Source organism: Herpailurus yagouaroundi, unplaced genomic scaffold, assembly GCF_014898765.1.
Source record: "Herpailurus yagouaroundi ecotype Mexico unplaced genomic scaffold, PumYag 188, whole genome shotgun sequence".
Lineage (NCBI taxonomy): Eukaryota > Metazoa > Chordata > Mammalia > Carnivora > Felidae > Herpailurus > Herpailurus yagouaroundi.
The window spans coordinates 6,526,110-6,547,009 of NW_024412419.1; the positions used below are offsets into that span (position 1 = coordinate 6,526,110).

Consider the following 20,900-nt stretch of genomic DNA (forward strand, 5'->3'; position numbering starts at 1 on the left):
CGGATTCTGTGTTTCCTTCTCGCTCTGCCCCTCCCCCACTCATGCTCTGTCTCGCTCTCTCTCTCTGTCTCTCTCTCTCTCAAAAACAAACATTAGGGGCGCCTGGGTGGTGCAGTTGGTTAAGCGTCCGACTTCAGCCAGGTCACGATCTCGCGGTCTGTGAGTTCGAGCCCCGCGTCGGGCTCTGGGCTGATGGCTCAGAGCCTGGAGCCTGTTTCCGATTCTGTGTCTCCCTCCCTCTCTGCCCCTCTCCCGTTCATGCTCTGTCTCTTTCTGTCCCAAAAATAAATAAACGTTGAAAAAAAAAATTAAAAAAAAAAAACAAACATTAAAAAAAATTAAAAATAAATAAAAAAGAAACTGAATGCTGAAAAGAACAGTCACTGCCTCAATTGCCCATTACCTCCAGGAGAGGCTATCTCTAGCGCCATCTGCATGCGCGGATGCGACAAAGCAACCACAAGCACCTGCCGGGTCAAAGGTCAGCTTGCCACTGGGTGCAAGTCACCTGACAACAGAGCCCAACTGTCAGCTCTCCACTGTGGTCCTCTCTTTCCTCCACAAACAGCAAAACCCACCGAGGCCAAAATAAGCCCCACATACCGAATGCCAAAGAAAACGCAGTGAGTCATCACGGAGAGGGCCACGGGTTTCTGAGCCACGTTCATTCGTTCACTTTACTCCCTCGTTCAGAAACAGGTATCTAACAAGCACCTACAAGAAACCAGATGCTGGAGACACAACCGTGCACAAGGTGAAGTTCTCGGGGCCGCGGACCTCACAGCGCATCGGACAGAGAGAGATAATGAAGCAGTCAACAGGTGAACGCATCCTATGCCAGATGCTGCCAAGTGCTGACCGCAGGCACAAAGCAGGGTGGGGGGAGGAGGGAGGAGACCTGGCCTCACCCTGAAGGTGACATTTCAAGTGAGAACAAGGCAGAGAGCAGCCTGAAGGGGTAACAATGTTCAGGAAGGAGGAAAGCAGTTCAACAGCAGTTCAATAGAAGTGTGACTAGCACGTGGGGAGACGGAAGGCCACCGGTGGGATGAGAGGAGGTGCAGAGGGAGGATGGGGACATGCAGGGGCAGCGGTCAGGGTCAGACCCAGCAGGCTTCTGGAGCTGAGTGACCCCTGCGAGGGAGGGTTTCCGCACGGAAGTAACTTGGTGTTAAATGGGTGAATTCTAGGGGCGCCTGGGAGGCTCAGTCGGTTGAACTTCTGACTTCAGCTCAGGTCGTGATCTCACGGTCCATGGGTTCGAGCCCCGTGTCAGGCTCTGTGCTGACAGCTCAGAGCCTGGAGCCTGCTTTGGATTCTGTGTCTCCCTCTCTCTCTGCTCCTCCCCCATTCATGCTCTGTCTCACTCTGTCTCAAAAATAAATAAACATTTAAAAAAAAATTTTTTTTAAATGGGTGAATTCTGACTCTGGGCTGAAAAGACTGAGGAGGGGTGCCTGGGTGGCTCCCTCAGTTGAGCGTCAGACTCTTGGTTTCGGTTTAAGTCATGATCTCACAGTTCATGAGTTCAAGCCCCATGTCAGGCTCTGCACGGACAGCATGGAGGCTGCCTGGGATTCTCTCTCTCTCTCTCTCTCTCTCTCTCTCTCTCTCTCTCTGCCCCTCCCCTGCTCACATCCTCTCTCTCTCTCTCAAAATAAATACACTTAAACAAAATGAAAAAACCAAACTTCTTAAAAAAAGCCTGAGGAGCTGCAGTGGGATAAGTGGGCAGGAGAGGGTGGTGGCTCAGACCAGAGTGATAGCAAGTGTGGTCTGATGTGGAGCCTGGCCACCATGTAACGGTAAAGACGACAGGATCGGCCGACGGTCTGACAATGGATACGAGGCAGGGCTTGAGACCCGATGCTGCCAAGGTTTTTGACCAGAGCAACCACTCAGAAGGACGGAGGCAAGGGAGAAGGATCACAGGAGGGGCAGAGAGGGCATCAGGGAGTCTGTTTCAGGCGTGTCCAGTGCGAGCTGCCTCCTGGACACTCGGGTGGAGATGTGGGCAGTGAACAGGCAGCGGGACAAGAGTCGGAAAACCCCATTTAAATCCTGACCCCACCACTGATCAATTTGGAAGACTGGGAAGCTATTTCAGCCCCCCTCCAAGTTATTATCTAAAAAACAGATAAAAGTAACACTGGGTGGATTAAATAATGCAGCAGTATGACAAATACCTCAAACAGTATCTGAGAGACAGCAAATGTTTGATGAAACCTTCTTTACTAAACAGTGGAGTTGCTACTAAAGCACAAGGCCCTGGGGGGACACGATAATTAGCTGTAAAGTGCAGTCTCTGATGAGGCTTTCTCACTAAAACAGGAGATGAACAGGTATGTGAATAACTATATAAAAAAGTGTCATGAGCCAAACGAGACATCTGAAGAAAGGCGTGCAGGGATGACAGAAAATTCAAACCCAGGGGAAAACCTCGAATTGGAGTCCTGTCATCTGGGCCCGTAAGATTAGCCGTGGTGGACAGGCACCGATGGCTGGACAGGAAGGGCGCCCTGAGCACAGGGAACGGACTGGGCGCAAAGGCAAATGTACTGACAGGAGAGCAGGGCCGTGGGCATCAGACGACTGAGGAAGGCAGCCGGGACGGGGCTGCGGGGCAGAGCCGGGCACACACCGTGAGGGCTCAGAGTCCCAAGAAAACCGAAGACTTCTGATAAATCTCATTAAAGCACGCTGCTCTGTGAACGGATGTAACGGTAGAAAAGGCCTGCGGAGGGCAGAAACCAGACAAATCAACCCACAGATTATTATTAGCCCGTCTACTCTTGGTAACTCGACCTATGTTAGTAGCAGCCAGATAGAATGTTTCCTCCAAACAAATGTAGGTCAAGGTGTGGGAGATGCTCCCACGGGACGAAACAGGGTCAATGGAACACTGCCGTTTAGCGGTTGGGCTGAATAATTTACATCCATCCCACTTGCAACACAGTTACTGGGCACAGCGTGAGAGGAGGGAGATGAGAGCGAGAGGCCTTCCAGAGCTCGGCACGCGGCACAGAGAATCTACAATCAGACTCAAAAGAGGCTTTCTAGGAGTGCGCGCGACAATCGCACCTGTAGCTCTTAGACCAAACGGTCTGTCCCTTATGCTGGACAGGACTGTCATTTACAAAAGTACTGAGCACCTCGCAAAAGGTAGAGCGTGTGCTCCATAAATCGTAGCTGAACGGACACACAGGAGTAAGCAGTAATGAAACGTCTGCTGAGCATCTGATACCACGTGGTTAGCTCTAAAACACAGCCTTAATTTGAATGGAAAATTATGTCCTGTACATCTCTTTTGGTGGATGCACTCAGCTACCCCTTCAAAAGTCAACATACTCCAATCAGAACTCATTACCTTTCTGCCACACAAGTTTGCGCTTACTTCCGTCTACAAGTTCCTTACCTACATAGAAGGAAAGCAGTTACCCTTCTTTGGTCTCAACACCATTTACTTAATAATCGAGAAGGGCTTTCCCCACGGATCTATTCTCCCACCGTTTCTTTTTTTTTTTTTTTTTTTAATTTTTTTTTTTTTTTTATCGTTTATTTATTTTTTTGGGACAGAGAGAGACAGAGCATGAACGGGGGAGGGGCAGAGAGAGAGGGAGACACAGAATCGGAAACAGGCTCCAGGCTCCGAGCCATCAGCCCAGAGCCCGACGCAGGGCTCGAACTCACGGACCGCGAGATCGTGACCTGGCTGAAGTCGGACGCCCAACCGACTGCGCCACCCAGGCGCCCCTGCCACCGTTTCTATTCTGTCCCTGTATTTCTTGGATCAATGGGTCTGCTTCTCTCCTCTGGCTTCACTGTGTTATCTACTCCCGTGTCAGTCCTGTAATAGTTAAATGACGGCTACTTTACAAACAGGAGTGTGTTTTGTACTGAAATTGCTACTCTCGAGCATTTCTACTTCTAGAGGAACTTTTCAATTCATCTAATTTCCCTCAAAACCCCACCTTGAACTGCATTACACCTACAGATTAACTTGAGAGGAATTCCCATCTTTATAATATTAAATTTTACCATCTGAATAACAAGATACTTCTCCCGTTAGGGTTCTTTTATATCCTACAATAAAGTTTTACAGTTTTCTACACTGAGGTCCTGTGCATTTCTTCTTACATGTATTCTCAGATAGACATTGTCATGGTTTTCATTGCTTGTGAAGCTAGGATCCTTTATTATACTTGCTAACTGGTTATTGCTAATCTAAAGGGAAGTTATTTAATTATTTTAATGTCTCCTCTATTTTCTAAGGCTACCACGAAAGTCAAGACTACAGTGGTTTTCGACCTTTCTGCAAAAAGGAACTTCTGCTAAGAAACGAGTCCCTTTAATCTGATCAACATTTCAAATGTATCTTGAACTCATGTCCCACTCCCCACCCCAAACACACAGATGTTCACATTCATATACAGGCAGAATATCAGTTTCCTGTGCCTCAGGCAAGAAAGACTGCCCCGGACGGAAGAGTTCCCATGCGGTTCCTCAGCAAGAGCCTGGTTCCACCTCCTGTGCGGCCAGCTTCAAGGCAACAGCACAGTTCAGGACAAAGGATGGCCACTGTATTCAACTCTACCTTCTTCAGACGCCCAACATTTTGGATATTTACCCTAATTAGGTTCAAGTTAGGATCTTTTCTGCTCGTATTATAACACGCTCAAGGCTTCTAAAATTTTTTTTTTCAACGTTTTTTATTTATTTTTGGGACAGAGAGAGACAGAGCATGAACGGGGGGAGGGGCAGAGAGAGAGGGAGACACAGAATCGGAAACAGTCTCCAAGCTCCGAGCCGTCAGCCCAGAGCCTGACGTGGGGCTCAAACTCACGGACCGCGAGATCGTGACCTGGCTGAAGTCGGACGCTCAACCGACTGCGCCACCCAGGCGCCCCCTTTTTTTTTTTTTTTAATTTTTTTTTTCAACGTTTTTTATTTATTTTTGGGACGGAGAGAGACAGAACATGAACGGGGGAGGGGCAGAGAGAGAGGACAAGGCTTCTAAATGCCTAAATATTTCATTAAGGGGAAAGTCTGCCTCTAGATGGCTTCTTCTCTGTCCTGTGTCCAATAAGAAAAAAAAGTCCTTCAGCTTCATTCTCCCAGAAGGCCTCTTTCAGCTAATTTGTTTCTGCCTAATCTTTATCAGTTTACTGATGATGATCAAATGTCTCCTCCTAATGGATAAAAATTACACATTAAACTAGGAGTTTTGTATCAGGTTTATATTTAAAATGCTATGTTGTTTTCTTCCACATACTTAAACATTTGTAAATTATATTTAAGTATTTAAGTGAAATTTTAGGGGCACCTGGGTGGCTCAGTTGGTTGAGCATCTGACTTTGGCTCAGGTCACATCTCATGGTTCAAGAGTTCGAGCCCCGCGTTGGGCTCTGTGCTGACAGCTCGGAGCCTGGAGCCTGCTTCGGATTTTGTCTCCCTCTCTCTCTGCTCCTACCCTACTCATGCTCTGTCTCTCTCAAAAATGAATAAACATTAAAAAAAATTTTTTAATGAAATTTTACATTTCAGCAAAATAAAGCCACACCATATAAAGCTATTTTTAAACACGTGTTTTGCTCTTACTGCAAACTACCCTCTAATTTGTGGGCCACATAAGCAGTCTTTTCCAATCGGGGGTGAGCAGCAGTGGTGAGGAAGCTCTCCCTCTGCTCCCCAATAGCGTCTCCATCAGCGTAATCAAGAGAATTCCAGGGGCACCTGGGGGCTCAGGTGGTTTAGCTTCCAACTTAGGCTCAGGGCATGATCTCATGGGTCGTGGGTTCAAGCCCTGCATGGGGCTCTGTGCTGACAGCTCAGAGCCTGGAGCCTGCTTCGGATTCTGTGTCTCCCTCTCTCCCTGCCCGTCCCCTACTTGTGCGCACTCTCTCTCTAAAATACACATTAAAAAATAATCCTTTTAATAAAAAAAAAGGATTCCAGAGATGCTGACGGAGGTGAAGCCCTAAGAAAGAAGCTTCCCTAAATGACTGTGTGAAGCAAAGGCTCCCTATTCAGTGGACCATCAAAGTGGCTGAGAAATAAACACGTATTATGTTAAGCCACTGAAATTATGATGTTTTAACAGTGTGAGCCTAGACAGTAACAAGTTTAGAGTATCAGGTTTGAGAAATCAGAAAGGCGATGACTAGATCAACCAAAAGAGCAGTTGTGAGGGCCCAGTAAACACTGTGTCACGCACATCTGTACTCACAAGAACCGCATCAATGAGCTCAATTTAGCTATGTTAGACTGGTTTTTAAATCTGGCAGTTTAGGGGCGCCTGGGTGGCTCAGTCGGTTAAGCGTCTGACTTCAGCTCAGGTCATGATCTCACAGTTCGTGGGTTTGAGCCCCACGTCGGGCTCTGTGCTGACAGTGCAGAGCCTGGAGCCTGTTTCAGATTCTGTGTCTCCCTCTCTCTCTGCCCCATCCCTGTTCACATTCTGTCTCTGTCTCCAGAATAAATAAACACTAAAAAAAAAAAAATTTTTTTTAAATAAATAAATAAAAATCTGGCAGTTTAAAAATATAAGCAGCACAATATTTGTTAAATGAAGTATATGTGGAATCCCAAAATATAAGCTAGAGACACAGAGCAGTTGTGGCTGAAGTGAGACTAGAGGGGACAGCCTCACCTGCTTAAGTGTCCCTGGAACATGGCTACAGTGTCCTAGCACTGAAGAAGGCCATTTGAAAATTAGTGATTTTACAGTATTAACTACTAGCTGCTAATGTTCACATTCCTGTTATCTACATGCATAAACTGAATTAGTCAAGAGTATTCTTTTTGTTTGTATTTCATACTAAAGGCTTAATTCATTCATTCTTCATTCACTGTAACACAAGCACTAACGCTCTGAATTTTTTTTTTAATGTTTATTTTTGAAAGAGAAAGAGAGAGACAGAGCGTGAGCAGAGGAGGGGCAGAGAGAGAGAGAGAGAGAGACAGAATCTGAGGCAGGCTCCAGACTCTGAGCTGTTAGCACAAGGCCCAACGCAGGGCTTGAACCCACGAACCACGAGATCATGACTTGAGCTGAAGTCGGATGCTGAACCCACTGAGCTACCCAAGGTGCCCCAGTAAGCTCTGAACTTATCTTGGATAGCACAGCTTTGCCTGCGCTGCTCAGGTTTTCTACTCTGTGTTTGTTGTTTTCCCCCATTTTTCTCACTGTATTTTCTACTTTCCTCTTAACTGAGGTATTATTATTATTGATCCATTAAGGGTTTATTCAATGTCGCCATGTGCTAAACACTATGGATACCGCGATGAACAGTAGGGTAACTGTTCCCAGGAAGATTAAACTGTCTAAGTGATCTTGACTCTTGTAAACATTCACAACTAGGTCCTACTCTCATACCCTAATGACAACGTGTGACCGGGCTTACACCTTCAAGTTCGTGAAGATTTTCAGTGCCCAATATGTTTACTGATTCCATCCATTAGCTCTTTGTGTCCAAGAATATCTATTATTTATAAGCTAGACTGCCAGCATCTATTCTCCTTTTCTGAATTCCGGGTATATGTCTCTATTCTACCCGATATATTGCTAATTTAACTAGTTTGTAAAGTGTATTTAATCAGTGTGTTTCGGCTTGATTTGTTTGTTCTTTTGCATGCGATCTCCTTTCATCCAAATCTATTTTTTTAATCTGTTTTAAAAAAGTAAAATCTACTTGAATCCCATTAAGGAGAAAAAGAAAATTTCAACTTCTAGAATTCTCTTGTTTCATAGCAATAATTTTTCTCTAAGCTCATACAACTTTGGCCCATTTCTAATGTTGAATAACTTTTTTTCAGAGTTGCCATGACATACTTTATTTTTTCTACTTTGCTTATCCTTAGCAGAGGTCCCTTTATAAGGATGGTAAGCAAGTCAGTCCTTAAGGATCGGCCTATGTTTATTTTGGAATAGACATTTCATCAGCTTGTTGCAGGACAAAGAGTACCATGGAGCAACTAGACTACGACCCCTTTGAAGGAACAAAAAAGCCAGAAGTTCTTTCCACTACTCAGTTGAGTGCAGACATAAGAAAGCAGAATATTCCATGAAAGTGAAAATGCATGCAACCAAAATACATATTCAAATGTCTGCTCTAGAAAATTCAGAGGACCTCTGGCCCAAAGAAAAGTCTCAGGGGCTGTTAAGAAGCAGAAGTGACCAGATCTTACAGAGAAGCTGGTGAATGACTGTACAAAAGGGATTCGCTCAAGAGATCAAAGAAAGAGACTCAAGGATACAGGCTGAAGGGGGATGGTTTTCAACAGTTATAACTGATGGCAGAAATTTCTGTGAAATTAGGAAATGCTTTCAAGATCAGAATGCCATATGACAAATTCAATTGCTACATATTTGGAAATTTTATAGAAGTCAACTTAAAAGGACAGGTTATTTTTGTGACTTATAAGCACTACAAAAGGCCACTTTACATGAAGAAAACGTCTCAGCTCATAGAGGAATTTTCAACAAAAACGTTTGTCAATAGCTTTTCATTAGAACTACTAAATGCAACCATAGGCTGTCCTTCCACCAACGTGACAGTAGATAAAACAGGCTACTGAATCAAAGTTTTACTCTTACCCCGAAAAATCAGCAGAATATTGTCCATAATCAAAGATATAGACTCTAGTAATTTGGCACACTGTGAGGTATCCCAAAGCAAACACAAAACAATATCTGGAAAACAGAAACAAACTAGATTAGTGAAAATAAAAGATTCATTTTATTAGAGAATACATTTTAAAATACTGTATTAACCATATGATATGGTTCAAAAATTAAATATTTCTAGATCTACTCCACAAATAGCTTTCTTCAATAAATTGTAAAAACTCTTTACTAGTACCTAGTTTACTTGACTTTCGTACCACCTTCAATGGTAAATCCATTTAATCAATGCTTTCATTATTTTTTTCCTTCTGAAAGACCTCCATAACCCAAATGACAGATTTGAAAGTCATGTTCACAAGTATAAAACTGTGAGTATTGGTAATTTTTCTATTTATTCTTCCTTTTTAGAAAACACAATTTGGCACAAAAATGTGTGGCTAGATCATACATTAAATAAATTCTTGTTCTCAACAGTTTAAAATCATACATCTTTAGTGTGGATCAGGTAGCATTTACTCACATATTACAAGCATGAACATTTAGTGATTTTCACATCTCAAGGTGCTTGGGACAGTTACAATATTTAAACACACAGAATGGAAAATAATTTACATATCAATAGAAGAGACCAGAAACAGATTCTAGAACACTTAACATTGCATAGATAAAGGCTGCAATGCAAATTAGCAGGGCCGGATTATCATCTAAATAGTTAACAAGATAATTCCAGATGAACTAAAGAATTAGATAATTCCAGATGAACTAAAGAATTACTGTAGGACATTAAGGGGCGCCTGAGTGGCTCAGTTGGTTAAGCGTCCAACTTCAGCTCTGGTCATGATTTCCTGGTCCATGGGCTTGAGCCCCAAACTGGGCTCTGTGCTGACAGCTCAGGGCCTGGAGCCTGTTTCAGAGTCTGTGTCTCCCCTACCCCACTTGAACTCACTCTCTCTCTCAAAAATAAATAAACATTTAAAAATTAAAAAAAAAAAAGAATTACTGCACAACATTAAAACCAAAACACACAGGAAATGTGGATAAATATTCAAATGTTCTCAAATTGGGGACATACTTTCTAAAACATTGATAATACAGAAGGAACCGATAGGGTAAAAAACAATGTATTTGGTTAACTTAAAATCTTAAGTTTCTTGTGTAGGCAATTTAGGTAGTTTTATGAAAGAGATCTTTTAAACTTTAGACATATAGGTAATTTGATCTATGTGAATTATTCCTGAGGTCGGGGGGGGGGGGGGAAGGAGGATAGCTTGCTAATTGAAATGTTTTACAAAGCTAATATACTCCCAATAGCTGTAACTGACAAAATAGCACACACACATACTCATGCACACAGAGTCCACAAATCACAATTTCTAAAAATCATGTGGTTGATTGACATCTGGCTACAATATCTCTCATTTCATATGGTCTTCTACAACCTGACCTTTTGCCCTTCCCCCCGTTAAGAACAAGAGTCTACTTCTCTACCCACTTTGAACCCGGTTGGCCTTCAACTCCTCTGGCCAGTAGATTACGGCAGTAACACTGTGCTAGTTCCGAGGACAGCCCGCAATTGGCCTGGCACTTTCTACTTCTTGCCTTTTGGAAGCTGGTGGTCAGGAAAGAAGGGTGACTATGGGGAGATCACCACATGCAGAAGTTCTGGAGGATGAGACACCACGTAGGAGACAGAGTGAGACAGACACCACGTTGTGAGATGTGTGGGTGACGACGCAGACGCCCTATCAAAAAGAGACGATCTATCCCGTTGAACCTTTCCAGAATTCCTGACCCACAATGTCATTAGCAAAATAACATACCTACTTGTTTGAGGCCACTGCAGTTTGGTAGAGTGGTATATAATCAGAAGAGAAATCGGTAAGTGAAAACGGGGTGCTACCATAATAAAAACCTGGAGCACACAGGACGGGCTTTGGGATGGCGTGGCAGGTGGAAGCAGTAAAGGCCTGAAGGGAATTGCTAGTGAACATGTAGAGCAGTCAGGAAATGGTAATTGGAAGCTACAGAAACACTGCTGCTCACTCTGATGTGGAAAATAGAAAACATACCTTCCAGAAGCGCTAACGGGTTCCTTTTAGGCGCATACGACAAAGTATGGATACTTTGTCCATACAGAGCAACGAACTAAAAAAGAGAAGTGTTCAGGTGTTTAGCAGAATTTAGAGAGGAAAAAAAAAAAGAGCGAGCTCAGGACAATCTTTCCGGTCACAAAATATTCTTCAAGCAATCACAGTGAAGATGAGTCAAGAGGTACTGTTCCACATGGCACCTCAGGGAGACGTTAAGGGCACACCTTTAGAGAACCTCTCAGAAAAAAACAGCAGTTGCCACGAATCTCAAGGTTATGCCTCTTAGACACTCGGCTAGACAAGAACCTGGAGGGTGCTGTCCCACAGCACTTTCAGAGCAAAGAAAAGGGAGACTGTCTGAAAGAGGTCTGTGGGTGTGGCTTCGGTCAAATGCAGGAGATTTCTAGTTGGACACACAGGAAGCCCGCATCAGTTTTCAAGAGAGTTACACAAGACTGGACTCCAAGGGAGAAACAGTTCAAAACGAAGAGATTTTCACGTCCCCAGTTATCTACTGGTAGGTAGTGGGCTGAGAAAGTTATTCAACGGGAAAATCTGGCTACCTCTTGTATAAAAAGGAAGGACAGCTCAGGGTGTGGATAAAGAGCCACTGAGACCAACTCACAGGGACTAGATGGGGGCACCACTCAAGGCACGGGTAACAGGTGTCCATCTGGATCCCACAGTTACTATGGACCAGAGATTGCTAAGCAACTTGCATTCTTCTCCTTTTTTTTTAACAGAAGGATCTACTACAAGTATCCTATCACTGTTCACCACTATATACTGGGTACTGGGGGGAGGGGGGCAAAAACCGGCCCTATTAGCGCACTGGTCCTCACATTGCCAAGAGCTGTCCTTGAGGAACCACACTGAAGAAGCCTCATCCATAGCAGACCTGACTTAGACGACGAGATGGAGGGGTCACGCCAGATGCCGTAAGGAGGTGACACTCTGGGGGTCTTGAGAGGAAGTGAGAATACTGTTCATGCAGGATGCACTGTAAACTGCGCAGGCCAGAGTACAGGTCGCTGCCCCCAGTAAAAACTCTACTGCACATGCAGCTCTGAACATGAGCTGGAATAGAATTCTCTTCCCCTAGAATCCGGGCTGGACTTAATAACTTGGTTTACCAAATAGAACATAATGGAAATGACTTCCTGAAACTTCAAGACCCGGTCAGAAGAAGTCTTTCAGCGTTCTCCATCTCAAATGCTTGTCCTTAGCACTCTGAGCCCCACTACCCGTGTGAGCAGATGGCACCCGCGTGGAGAAGTAACAATCCCCGCTGATCTCCCGGCCCACAGCCAACATCAACCGCCAGCCGTGGAAGGAAACCACCTTGGATGTCAAGTAGTTAAGCTTTCAAACGACTGCAGTTCCAGCCAACAGTTAATAGCAACCACGTAGGAACTCAAGCAAAAATTGTCCCGCCGAATCTAGCCAACACAGAGAACCATGAATAATAATAATAGGGGCATCTGGGTGGCTCAGTCGGTTAAGCGTCTGGCTCTTGCTTTTGGCGCAGGTCATGATCTCACGGTTGTGAGATCAAGCCCCACACTGAGCTCTGTGCTGACAGTGTGGAGCCTGCTTGGGCTTCTCTCTCTCCCTCTCTCTCTGCCCCTCCCTGACTTGTGCATGCATGCTCTCTCTCACCACTCTCTCAAAAATAAATAAACATTAAAAAAAAAATCTTAAAAAAAAAATCTACCAAAACACTAAGTATTCTGTTGGCCTGAGACACTACGGATTCCTGGGAGAAAGGTTATGGAAGTTTTTGAAGTAGGAAAGGAACCGTGTATGTGTTACTATAGATTAACTTAATTTTAGACTTATTTTGAAAATTCCAATAACATAAAGCCCATTCTTCTGAAATTAATCTCTAAATTTAACATCACAATCCCAGTCAAAATCCTAACAATACTTTGGGTGGGACCTGACCAGCTGACTTTCAAGGACTTCTGGAACACTGAGTAAACACGCGGTGAGGAGGACGCACCGGATCCCAGCAGACAAAAGAGCACGTCACAGTGATTTATGAAGTAGTATTGTTTCATAAATAGATCAAAAGATTAACCAAACAGAGAAGTTCAAAAAAAGACTCATCCAACTAGAAGTTTCTGACTATAAAGCTGGCATCAGAAATGAGTGGGAGAAGGAGGAATGAGGTAAAAGAGGTTAGAAAGTTAGCTCTCCTTTCGGAAATAAAAGAAAATCGTTTCCTGGTTCACACTACACGCACACGTACAAAAATCCAGATTATGAACAGATCTCACTTAAGAAATCAGATTTCACTTAAGAAATGAAGTGAAAATGGATGAGAATGTGAATGAGTAAATTATAGAGTTAAAAAAAATTATAAAGCCAGTCCATTTAGAAAAATAAGTGAGGGGTGCCTGGCTGGATCAGTTGTTGGAGTGTGCGACTCTTGATCTCAGGGTTGTGGGTTCAAGCCCCATGTTGGATAGAGAGATTACTAAAAAAACAAAAAATGAACTTAAAAAAAAAAGAGGGGCGCCTGGGTGGCTCAGTCGGTTAAGCAGCCGACTTCAGCTCAGGTCACGATCTCGCGGTCCGTGAGTTCGAGCCCCATGTCAGGCTCTGGGCTGATGGCTCAGAGCCTGGAGCCTGCTTCCGATTCTGTGTCTCCCTCTCTCTCTGACCCTCCCCCGTTCATGCTCTGTCTCTCTCTGTCTCAAAAATAAATAAAACGTTAAAAAAAAAAATTAAAAAAAAAAAAAAAGAAATGTGATTCAAGATAAAGAATGATCAGGAATTCATAGGAATAATCCAGAAATGCATATTAGAATACTACTTGCCCAACATCACGGCCAAAGGTTTAAAAATAGGCAATATCCAGTTTGGGTAGGGAAAACAGGCATTCTTAGATGCTGTTGGTGGGACAAAATTTTAAACAGCCCTTTTTTTGGCAAGTGATTTTGCAGTACACCTCAGAATCTGTACATGCTCCCTGAACTACCAATTTCACTTTCTGGAGTCTATCCTAAAAAATAAAAATACTTACATATATTCACAAGGATATACACATAAATATTCACTAAAGTACTATAAGTAATATGGAATTTATACTTCATATAAATATATAAAAATAGAAAACCAACTAAATGTCTCCAATTCAATATTAGTTAAAATAAATGGAAATAATAAATAGAAAACCACACTATGGAATTCGGTAATAGTGATTAGAGACACCTATATGTACACATAATGAAAGTCACTTAAGCAGAAAAAGTGAACTAAAGAATAATCCCACTTGAGGTACCAGAACCCCCTATGCAGGTGCCCATATATACACACATTTGTGTGTATATAAACATATACTGATAATATCATGGAAAAAGTTCTAGAACAAAACTGGAGTAGACATTCTAGGCTGATTTACTCCATGTGTATTTCCATCTCCATTGTCCCCTGCTTTCCTCTACTGTAGAGGCCCAAAGGCTAAATATCCAATCCCCAGCCTCTCTTGCAGCTAGAATGGCAGGACACACAGATCTTGTCTGTGAGACACGTGCAGAAGTCGGATGAGGCTCCTGGAAAAGTCCGAGATCTGTGCTGCCCAATATGGTAGCCACTGTCCTAGACTGGGCTCATGCCAGCTCCGAAAGGCTGTTAGTTTAAGAATTTTTGTAAACTGGTTGTTAAACACAGCCATCATTAAAAATGAAGTGATAGAACATAAAACTAAATAAACAGTATTACAAAGGCATTAAATATTCAAAACTCGTCACTTCTCAGTTCCATCTTATCATTTGCTATTTTCTGTGCTCTTGAGGCTATTTACATCTCCTGCATCTGCACGACAAAAATACTATCTAATGGTGAGCTATGGAGCATTTCTTCCCAGTCCCACGTTCAAGGACTCCAAGTTAGTCACTTTAAAGCTACCGTGGTGAAGCATTTATACTACAAAAACTGGCAAATGTTATAAATCTTCCTGATCATTGAAACCAAGGATCAACAAGCTAAAGGCTGTAGATCAAACTTGGCTCACCGCCAGCTTTGTAAATAAAATTTTGTATTTGGCCACACCCATGCCCATTTGTTTACATGTGTCTAGGGTTGCTTTCACCCTATAACAGTACAGCTAAACAGCTGTAACAGCAACTGTAATGGTCCTTAAAGCCTAACCAATTTATGGGCAGGTTTACTGACCCAAATTAGAATTAAAATGCTGAACAAAACGATGAAGGAAATGCCCATTAATCTTGTAGAAGGGTGCCATGACTATAGCCATTGTATTGTAACTAACAAAGAAAGAGGAAATACTCTTCCATTATGCAAAACCTATTATTTCAATGCAGCAAAAGAAGTTGCTCACATACGGACAGATGAGTGAAATTCCAACATTCATCTTCAAGGTCTCGTTTTCATCTTATTTGTTAATATAAACAGAAATAGCAAGCAACATTCCTGGTAGAACGACATGCGTTTGTCCACAACATAAGCAACTTCTTTACTGAACTGGTCGGTAACCAAACATTTATTTGTAGTCTGATTACGTCATATCATGGTTGAACTGCAACCAGAGGTGGTGAGTTATAAGAGTTTGGCAAAAATCAATGAAAGAATTCTATGATAATCAACTGGCTCTATGAAATTTACAATAAAGAGTATTGCATATTTTATTATTTGTAAGTTATGAACTATATATCCATTATATTAGTAACATTTATAGTTAACTTGTGCACGTGTTTTTATGCATCTGGCGTCCCTAGAAAGTACCACTGACCAGCCACATGTGGTTACGGAGCACTTGAAACGTGGCTGGTCTAAATTGAGATGTTCTGTAGCTGTAAAATACACTTTGCTTTTTGAGGCCTTAAAAAAGAACTTCAGACACACTGTTAATAATTTTTACACTGACTATATTTTGAAATGATTATATTTTGGATATACTGGGTAAAATAAAATATATCATTAAAATTAATACATTTCTTTTTTACTTTTTCAACTGTGTATATTGGAAAATTTAGAATTATATCTGTGGCTCACAATGTGTTTCTTTTTATAAAAATTTTTTAGTGTTTATTTATTTATTGGGGGGGAGAGAGAAGCAGCACAAGTGGGAGACAGGCAGAGAGAGAGGGAGACACAGAATCCAAAGCAGGCTCCAGGCTCAAGCACAGAGCCCGACGCAGGGCTCGAACTCATGAACTGCGAGATCATGACCTGAGCTGAAGTCGGCACTCAACCAACTGAGCCACCCAGGCGCCCCACAATGTATTTCTAATGTACAGTCCTAGATAGCTTTCCTGAAAGCAGAAAAGGGGACAGACACAGCTGATGTGGCTTTTCACACTTTTGAATTCTTTCTGCCTAGAAAATGGATGTGATGGCTGTCGTAGCAACCCTCCTGCATCCTGTGAGGTGGCAAACAGGCTAAGACAGCATGAAAGAACAAGAGAAGAAACCTGCTTCCTCAATGACACGTTGACCTGCTGCATTGATTCTGAGTAGCCTAATATCCAGAAAGAATCCTAGGTGGTGAATTCCTTTTCCCTATTATCTGCAACTGAAATGCATTCCTAACTGATGGAAAAGCACGGCCAACTTTTGTTGTTTTCTTTTGAGTCAGATCACACAGGGCAAGGTGCTGCTGGGGCAAGCCTTTGACTGCACACTCACACAGCAGCAGAGGAAAAGCAGACAGGCCAATACGTGTGTGTGCAGCGTTATCGTAAGTGCTATGCTCAAGGTAAGAATTTCAATGAATGTCTTCAAACAGAAACATAGACAAGCAAATACACTCCGGACAGAACTGATCTAGATGTAAATGATGGCTCCGTCACTTTTTATTACATCCTGTGTGATGGTAAGAGAGTTACTTCTGACCCCTCCTTCTCTCCCTTATAAAAGGCAGACACAGGGATCCTGAGGACTCTAACTCAATCAACTGCAATCTTGTCTTCCCTGCTGGTTTATGGGTAGGCATACGACTCAGGTCTGGTCAGTGAAACCTGACACGGTGCTTTTAGAAAGGCTTCTCTTGTCTACGGCCACACCACCCTGAACGCGCCCGATCTCGTCTGATCTCGGAAGCTAAGCAGGGTCGGGCCTGGTTAGTACTTGGATGGGAGAAAGGCTTCTCTCTTTCTTTAAGTATGACACTTGCTACTGTCATATCTGTAAGTGCAGCAGCCACCTTTCACCTGTAAAAGCAGCTAGCCGAAGGACAAATCAATACGCCAGGAAGGCAGAATAAAAAAGTTAAGTAGAACAAAAAGTAGAACTTTTTGATGCCCTCATTGAGACTGAGTTGCTGAACAAATCAAAAAGAGCTGCCTTGCCTCACGACTTCTTGCTCTGGGAGGTAAATCTTTCTATACTGTTTACACCATTGTGTACCAGGAGTTGGGATTTCTGCTCGTCGCAGCCCAAAGCATCCTGATACGATTATTACTCGTATCAAATCAACCGCATTGGGAGAGTTATAGAACAGAACATTTTCTTCTTTTTAGAAATATACGTGTTGAATCACTGCCTCATTTCAAAAAGAGAAATCACATCTAAGATAGCTATTCATTTAGCTATCAGATAGAGCGTGGAGACTGTTCAGGAAAAACCCAGAACTCAGGGACTATGGGATTAATGAACCAGAAGTGCTGAGGGGAAATGAAAAAGAATTCTTCCGAAAGGAGGAAAAGAGGTAACATCATCACCAAAAGGTTCAAAATTCCTATCGGGAATAAAGACAAAAAAATCTAACAAATGAGTAATTGTTTTCATGTGCTGAAATCAAATTAAACCGTTCACTTTCCCAGATGTGTGAGCTCATATGACCTGAAGCTCAGCTTCAGGGAAAGGCTCGCGTATCTGAACACTAACTTACTGTCTTCTTATTCTGCCTCCTCCTCTGCTTATACTTAGTCTTGAAGTCAGGTACTTACACTGGGTTGTGAAACCTCGAAATGCGCTCCTCTCTTTCAAACACACTGTTGGCTAATCTGTAGCCTTTGCATTTCTATGCAATTTTTGAGACAGCTTTAAAAACACAGGGGACGCTATAAAACAAAAACCATATGACCAAACAGGGTCTTGGAAAGTATAGGCAGAGGGGGAGGGCAAAATAAGAAGAAAAGTCCGTATTCTGATGTGTGAGTCTTGTGTAAGGTTAGTCACATGGACCAATGAGCAGATAGTCTGGAAATAAAGCCACAACATACAGGGTGAGTTGCGATCCAAGACAGAGAAGATGGTATCTGCAGTTAACAATGCTGGGACAAGTGGATCTACATACAGAAAAAAGTTAATTTCAACCTTTAACTCATAACACACACAAAAATGAACTCAGAATGGATCAGTGATCTAAGCCTAAACAATACAACTATAAAACTTCTACAAGAAAATGTTCACATATTAGGGCAGATGAAGATTTCTTAGAAAAGACACAAAAAGCTCTAAGCTATGAAACAAAAATTTGATAAACAGACTTCAAAATTTCAGAGTTCTATGGGGCACCTGGGTGGCTCAGTTGGTTAAGCGGCCAACTTCGGCTCAGGTCATGATCTCATGGTTCGTGGGTTCAAGTCCCGCGTCAGGCTCTGTGCTGACAGCTTGGAGCCTGGAGCCTGGATTCTGTGCCCCTCCCCCACTCACACTCTGTCTCTCTGTCTCTCTCTCTCTCTCAAAAATAAACTAGAAAAAGAAATGCAAAGTTCTGTTCTTTAAAAATCACCACCGGGGTACACTTATCATGATGAGCACTGACTAATGCATGGAGGTGTTGAATCACTACATTGCACACCTGAAACATATTAATATAACACTGTTAACTACACAGGAATTAAAATTAAAAGCTTAATTAAAACAAATCACCACTAAGAAAATGAAAAGGCAAGTCACATATTAGGAGAAAATACTCCTAATTCATAAAACTGACAAAAGGCTTCATCCTTTGAATTATAAAATGATAATAAAGTTCAAATCAAGAGATTTGAACAGACACATCCCAAAATAAGGTGTACAACTGGTCAATAAACACAAGAAAGATGCTTGACATCATCAATCAAGAGAAATCTAAATTAAAATCATAGTGAGATACCACTACGTGTCCACTAGAACGACTAAAATTGAAAAGAATGATAAAACCAAATGCCGGTGAGACTGTAAAAGCAACAGGTTCATATATCACCACTTTGCAAAAGGTTGGCAGTTGATTATATAATTAAATATATTTTTACCCTGTGCCCAGAAATTCCTCTTCTGCTGCACAACATGCAGGAGAAATGAAAACATGTTCATAAAAAGACTTGTGCAAAAATGTTTTAGAAGTTGTCTTCACAATAGCCCCAATTTTGAAACATCTCCAATGTCCATTAATAAGTAGGACAAAGGATACATAAATTGTAGTACACATATTCTATACAATGGAAAGCCACTTAGCAATAAAAGGAACAATCTGGTAGGTTGTGATCTGATTATTTTCTTTAAAAAATTACAGTATCTAAGGACCACTTTTGCTTCCATCATGGAATCCTTAATAATTGAGAAGACGGACTCTTTCCATCTGGTGTTCCTTTTTATTTCTAAAAGATAAGGGGCGCCTGGGTGGCTCAGTCGGTTAAGCGTCCGACTTCAGCCAGGTCACGATCTCGCGGTCCGTGGGTTCGAGCCCCGCGTCGGGCTCTATGCTGACAGCTCAGTCTGGAGCCTGTTTCAGATTCTGTATCTCCCTCTTTCTGACCCTCCCCTGTTCATGCTCTGTCTCTCTCTGTCTCAAAAATGAATAAACCTTAAAAAAAATTTTTTTTAAAAGATAAATTATAATTGTTATACTTTGGGGCTCCTGGGTGGCTCGGTGTTTAAAGTGTCTGACTCTCGATTTCGGCTCAAGTCATGATCTCGCAGTCATGAGATCGAGCTCCGCATCGGGCTCTGTGCTGAGCATGGGGCCTGGTTGGGATTCTCTCTCCTGCTCTGTCCCTCCCCCACTTGCACACTCTCTCTCAAAATAAACAAACCCTTAAAAATAATAATTGCTACACTTTGGATCTTTTAAATGCAATTAAAAGTCATTAAAACACATATACCACGTAATACTTCAGATTGAGTCATATCATAAGATTGCATTTTACTACAGATTATATAAGAAAATTATATAGGAGTGTCTGGGTGGCACAGTCAGTTAAGCGTCCAACTTTGGCTCAGGTCATCATCTCATGGTTCATGAGTTCAAGCCCCACATCAGGCTCTGTGCTGACAGCTCAGCCTGGAGAGCCTGGAGCCTGGAGCCTGCTTCAGATTCTGTGTCTCCCTCTCTCTCCGCCCTTCCCCCACTCACATGCATGCTCTCTCTGTGTCTCTCGCTCTCCAAAATAAATAAACATTTCAAAACAATTTTTTAAAAAGAAAATTATATATATTTATATATTATCTGTGTGTGCACATATAGAGAAATAGACTGATAGATATGGATCATAAATATACATACATATATAAAATATAAACACATACATACAATTGTATCTATATATACAAATACAGGCACATGTACATATACATATACACACTGATATATTCTAAGACAATTGTGCCCATGATCATAGTACATATTTTAATATATAAGTATATTTTAAGTTCACTTTAAGTAAAAACCTAAATAAGATATTCACAGAGTCAGACTTTCTATTAAAAAATAAAGTACAGGGGCACCTGGGTGGCTTAGTCGGTTAACTGTCTGACTCTTGATTTTGGCTCAGGTCATAATCTCACAGTTTGAGGGTTTGAGCCCCATGTCCGTCTCTGTGCTGACAGCATGAGCCTAGTTGGGATTCTCCTATTCTCTCCCTCTCTCTCTCTCTCCCCAACCCCCCCCCCCCCCGCCCTTTGCCCCACGCACATGCTTCTCTCTCTCTCAAAAATAAATACAAATAAACACTTATAAATAAAGTTACAAAATGAATTTCTTGTTGGTAAATTTCTGTGTAAACAGAAACATTTCCTATGTAAATGTCTTAGAGTGTGCTTTGTCTCCAGTTTCTAATTCTCATTAAAATTAAGTAACAAATATTTTTTAAAAGAGGAACAATCTGTTGATAAACACAACTGACACAGGAATTTTAAAACATTAAACTGAGTTTTAAAAAGGAGGGGGGCAGACACAAAAGATTACTTACTATATAGTTCCATGTATACAAAATTCTGCAACAGGCAAAACT

At 42.2% G+C, this 20,900-nt stretch overlaps 1 protein-coding gene across 4 annotated transcripts in view; it reads right to left on the reverse strand.

Moving 5' to 3' along the window:
- Positions 1–20,900, reverse strand: part of MBOAT2 (membrane bound glycerophospholipid O-acyltransferase 2) — a 130,591-nt gene that overhangs the window by 32,203 nt on the left and 77,488 nt on the right. For 3 of the 4 annotated variants that reach the window (XM_040496019.1, XM_040496018.1, XM_040496016.1), the window contains exon 4: positions 8,597–8,692. The exons of the other annotated variant lie outside the window; for it this stretch is intronic. In XM_040496019.1, coding sequence (XP_040351953.1) covers positions 8,597–8,692 — 96 coding nt within the window. The remainder of the gene's footprint in view (positions 1–8,596; positions 8,693–20,900) is intronic. 4 annotated transcript variants of the gene reach the window in all.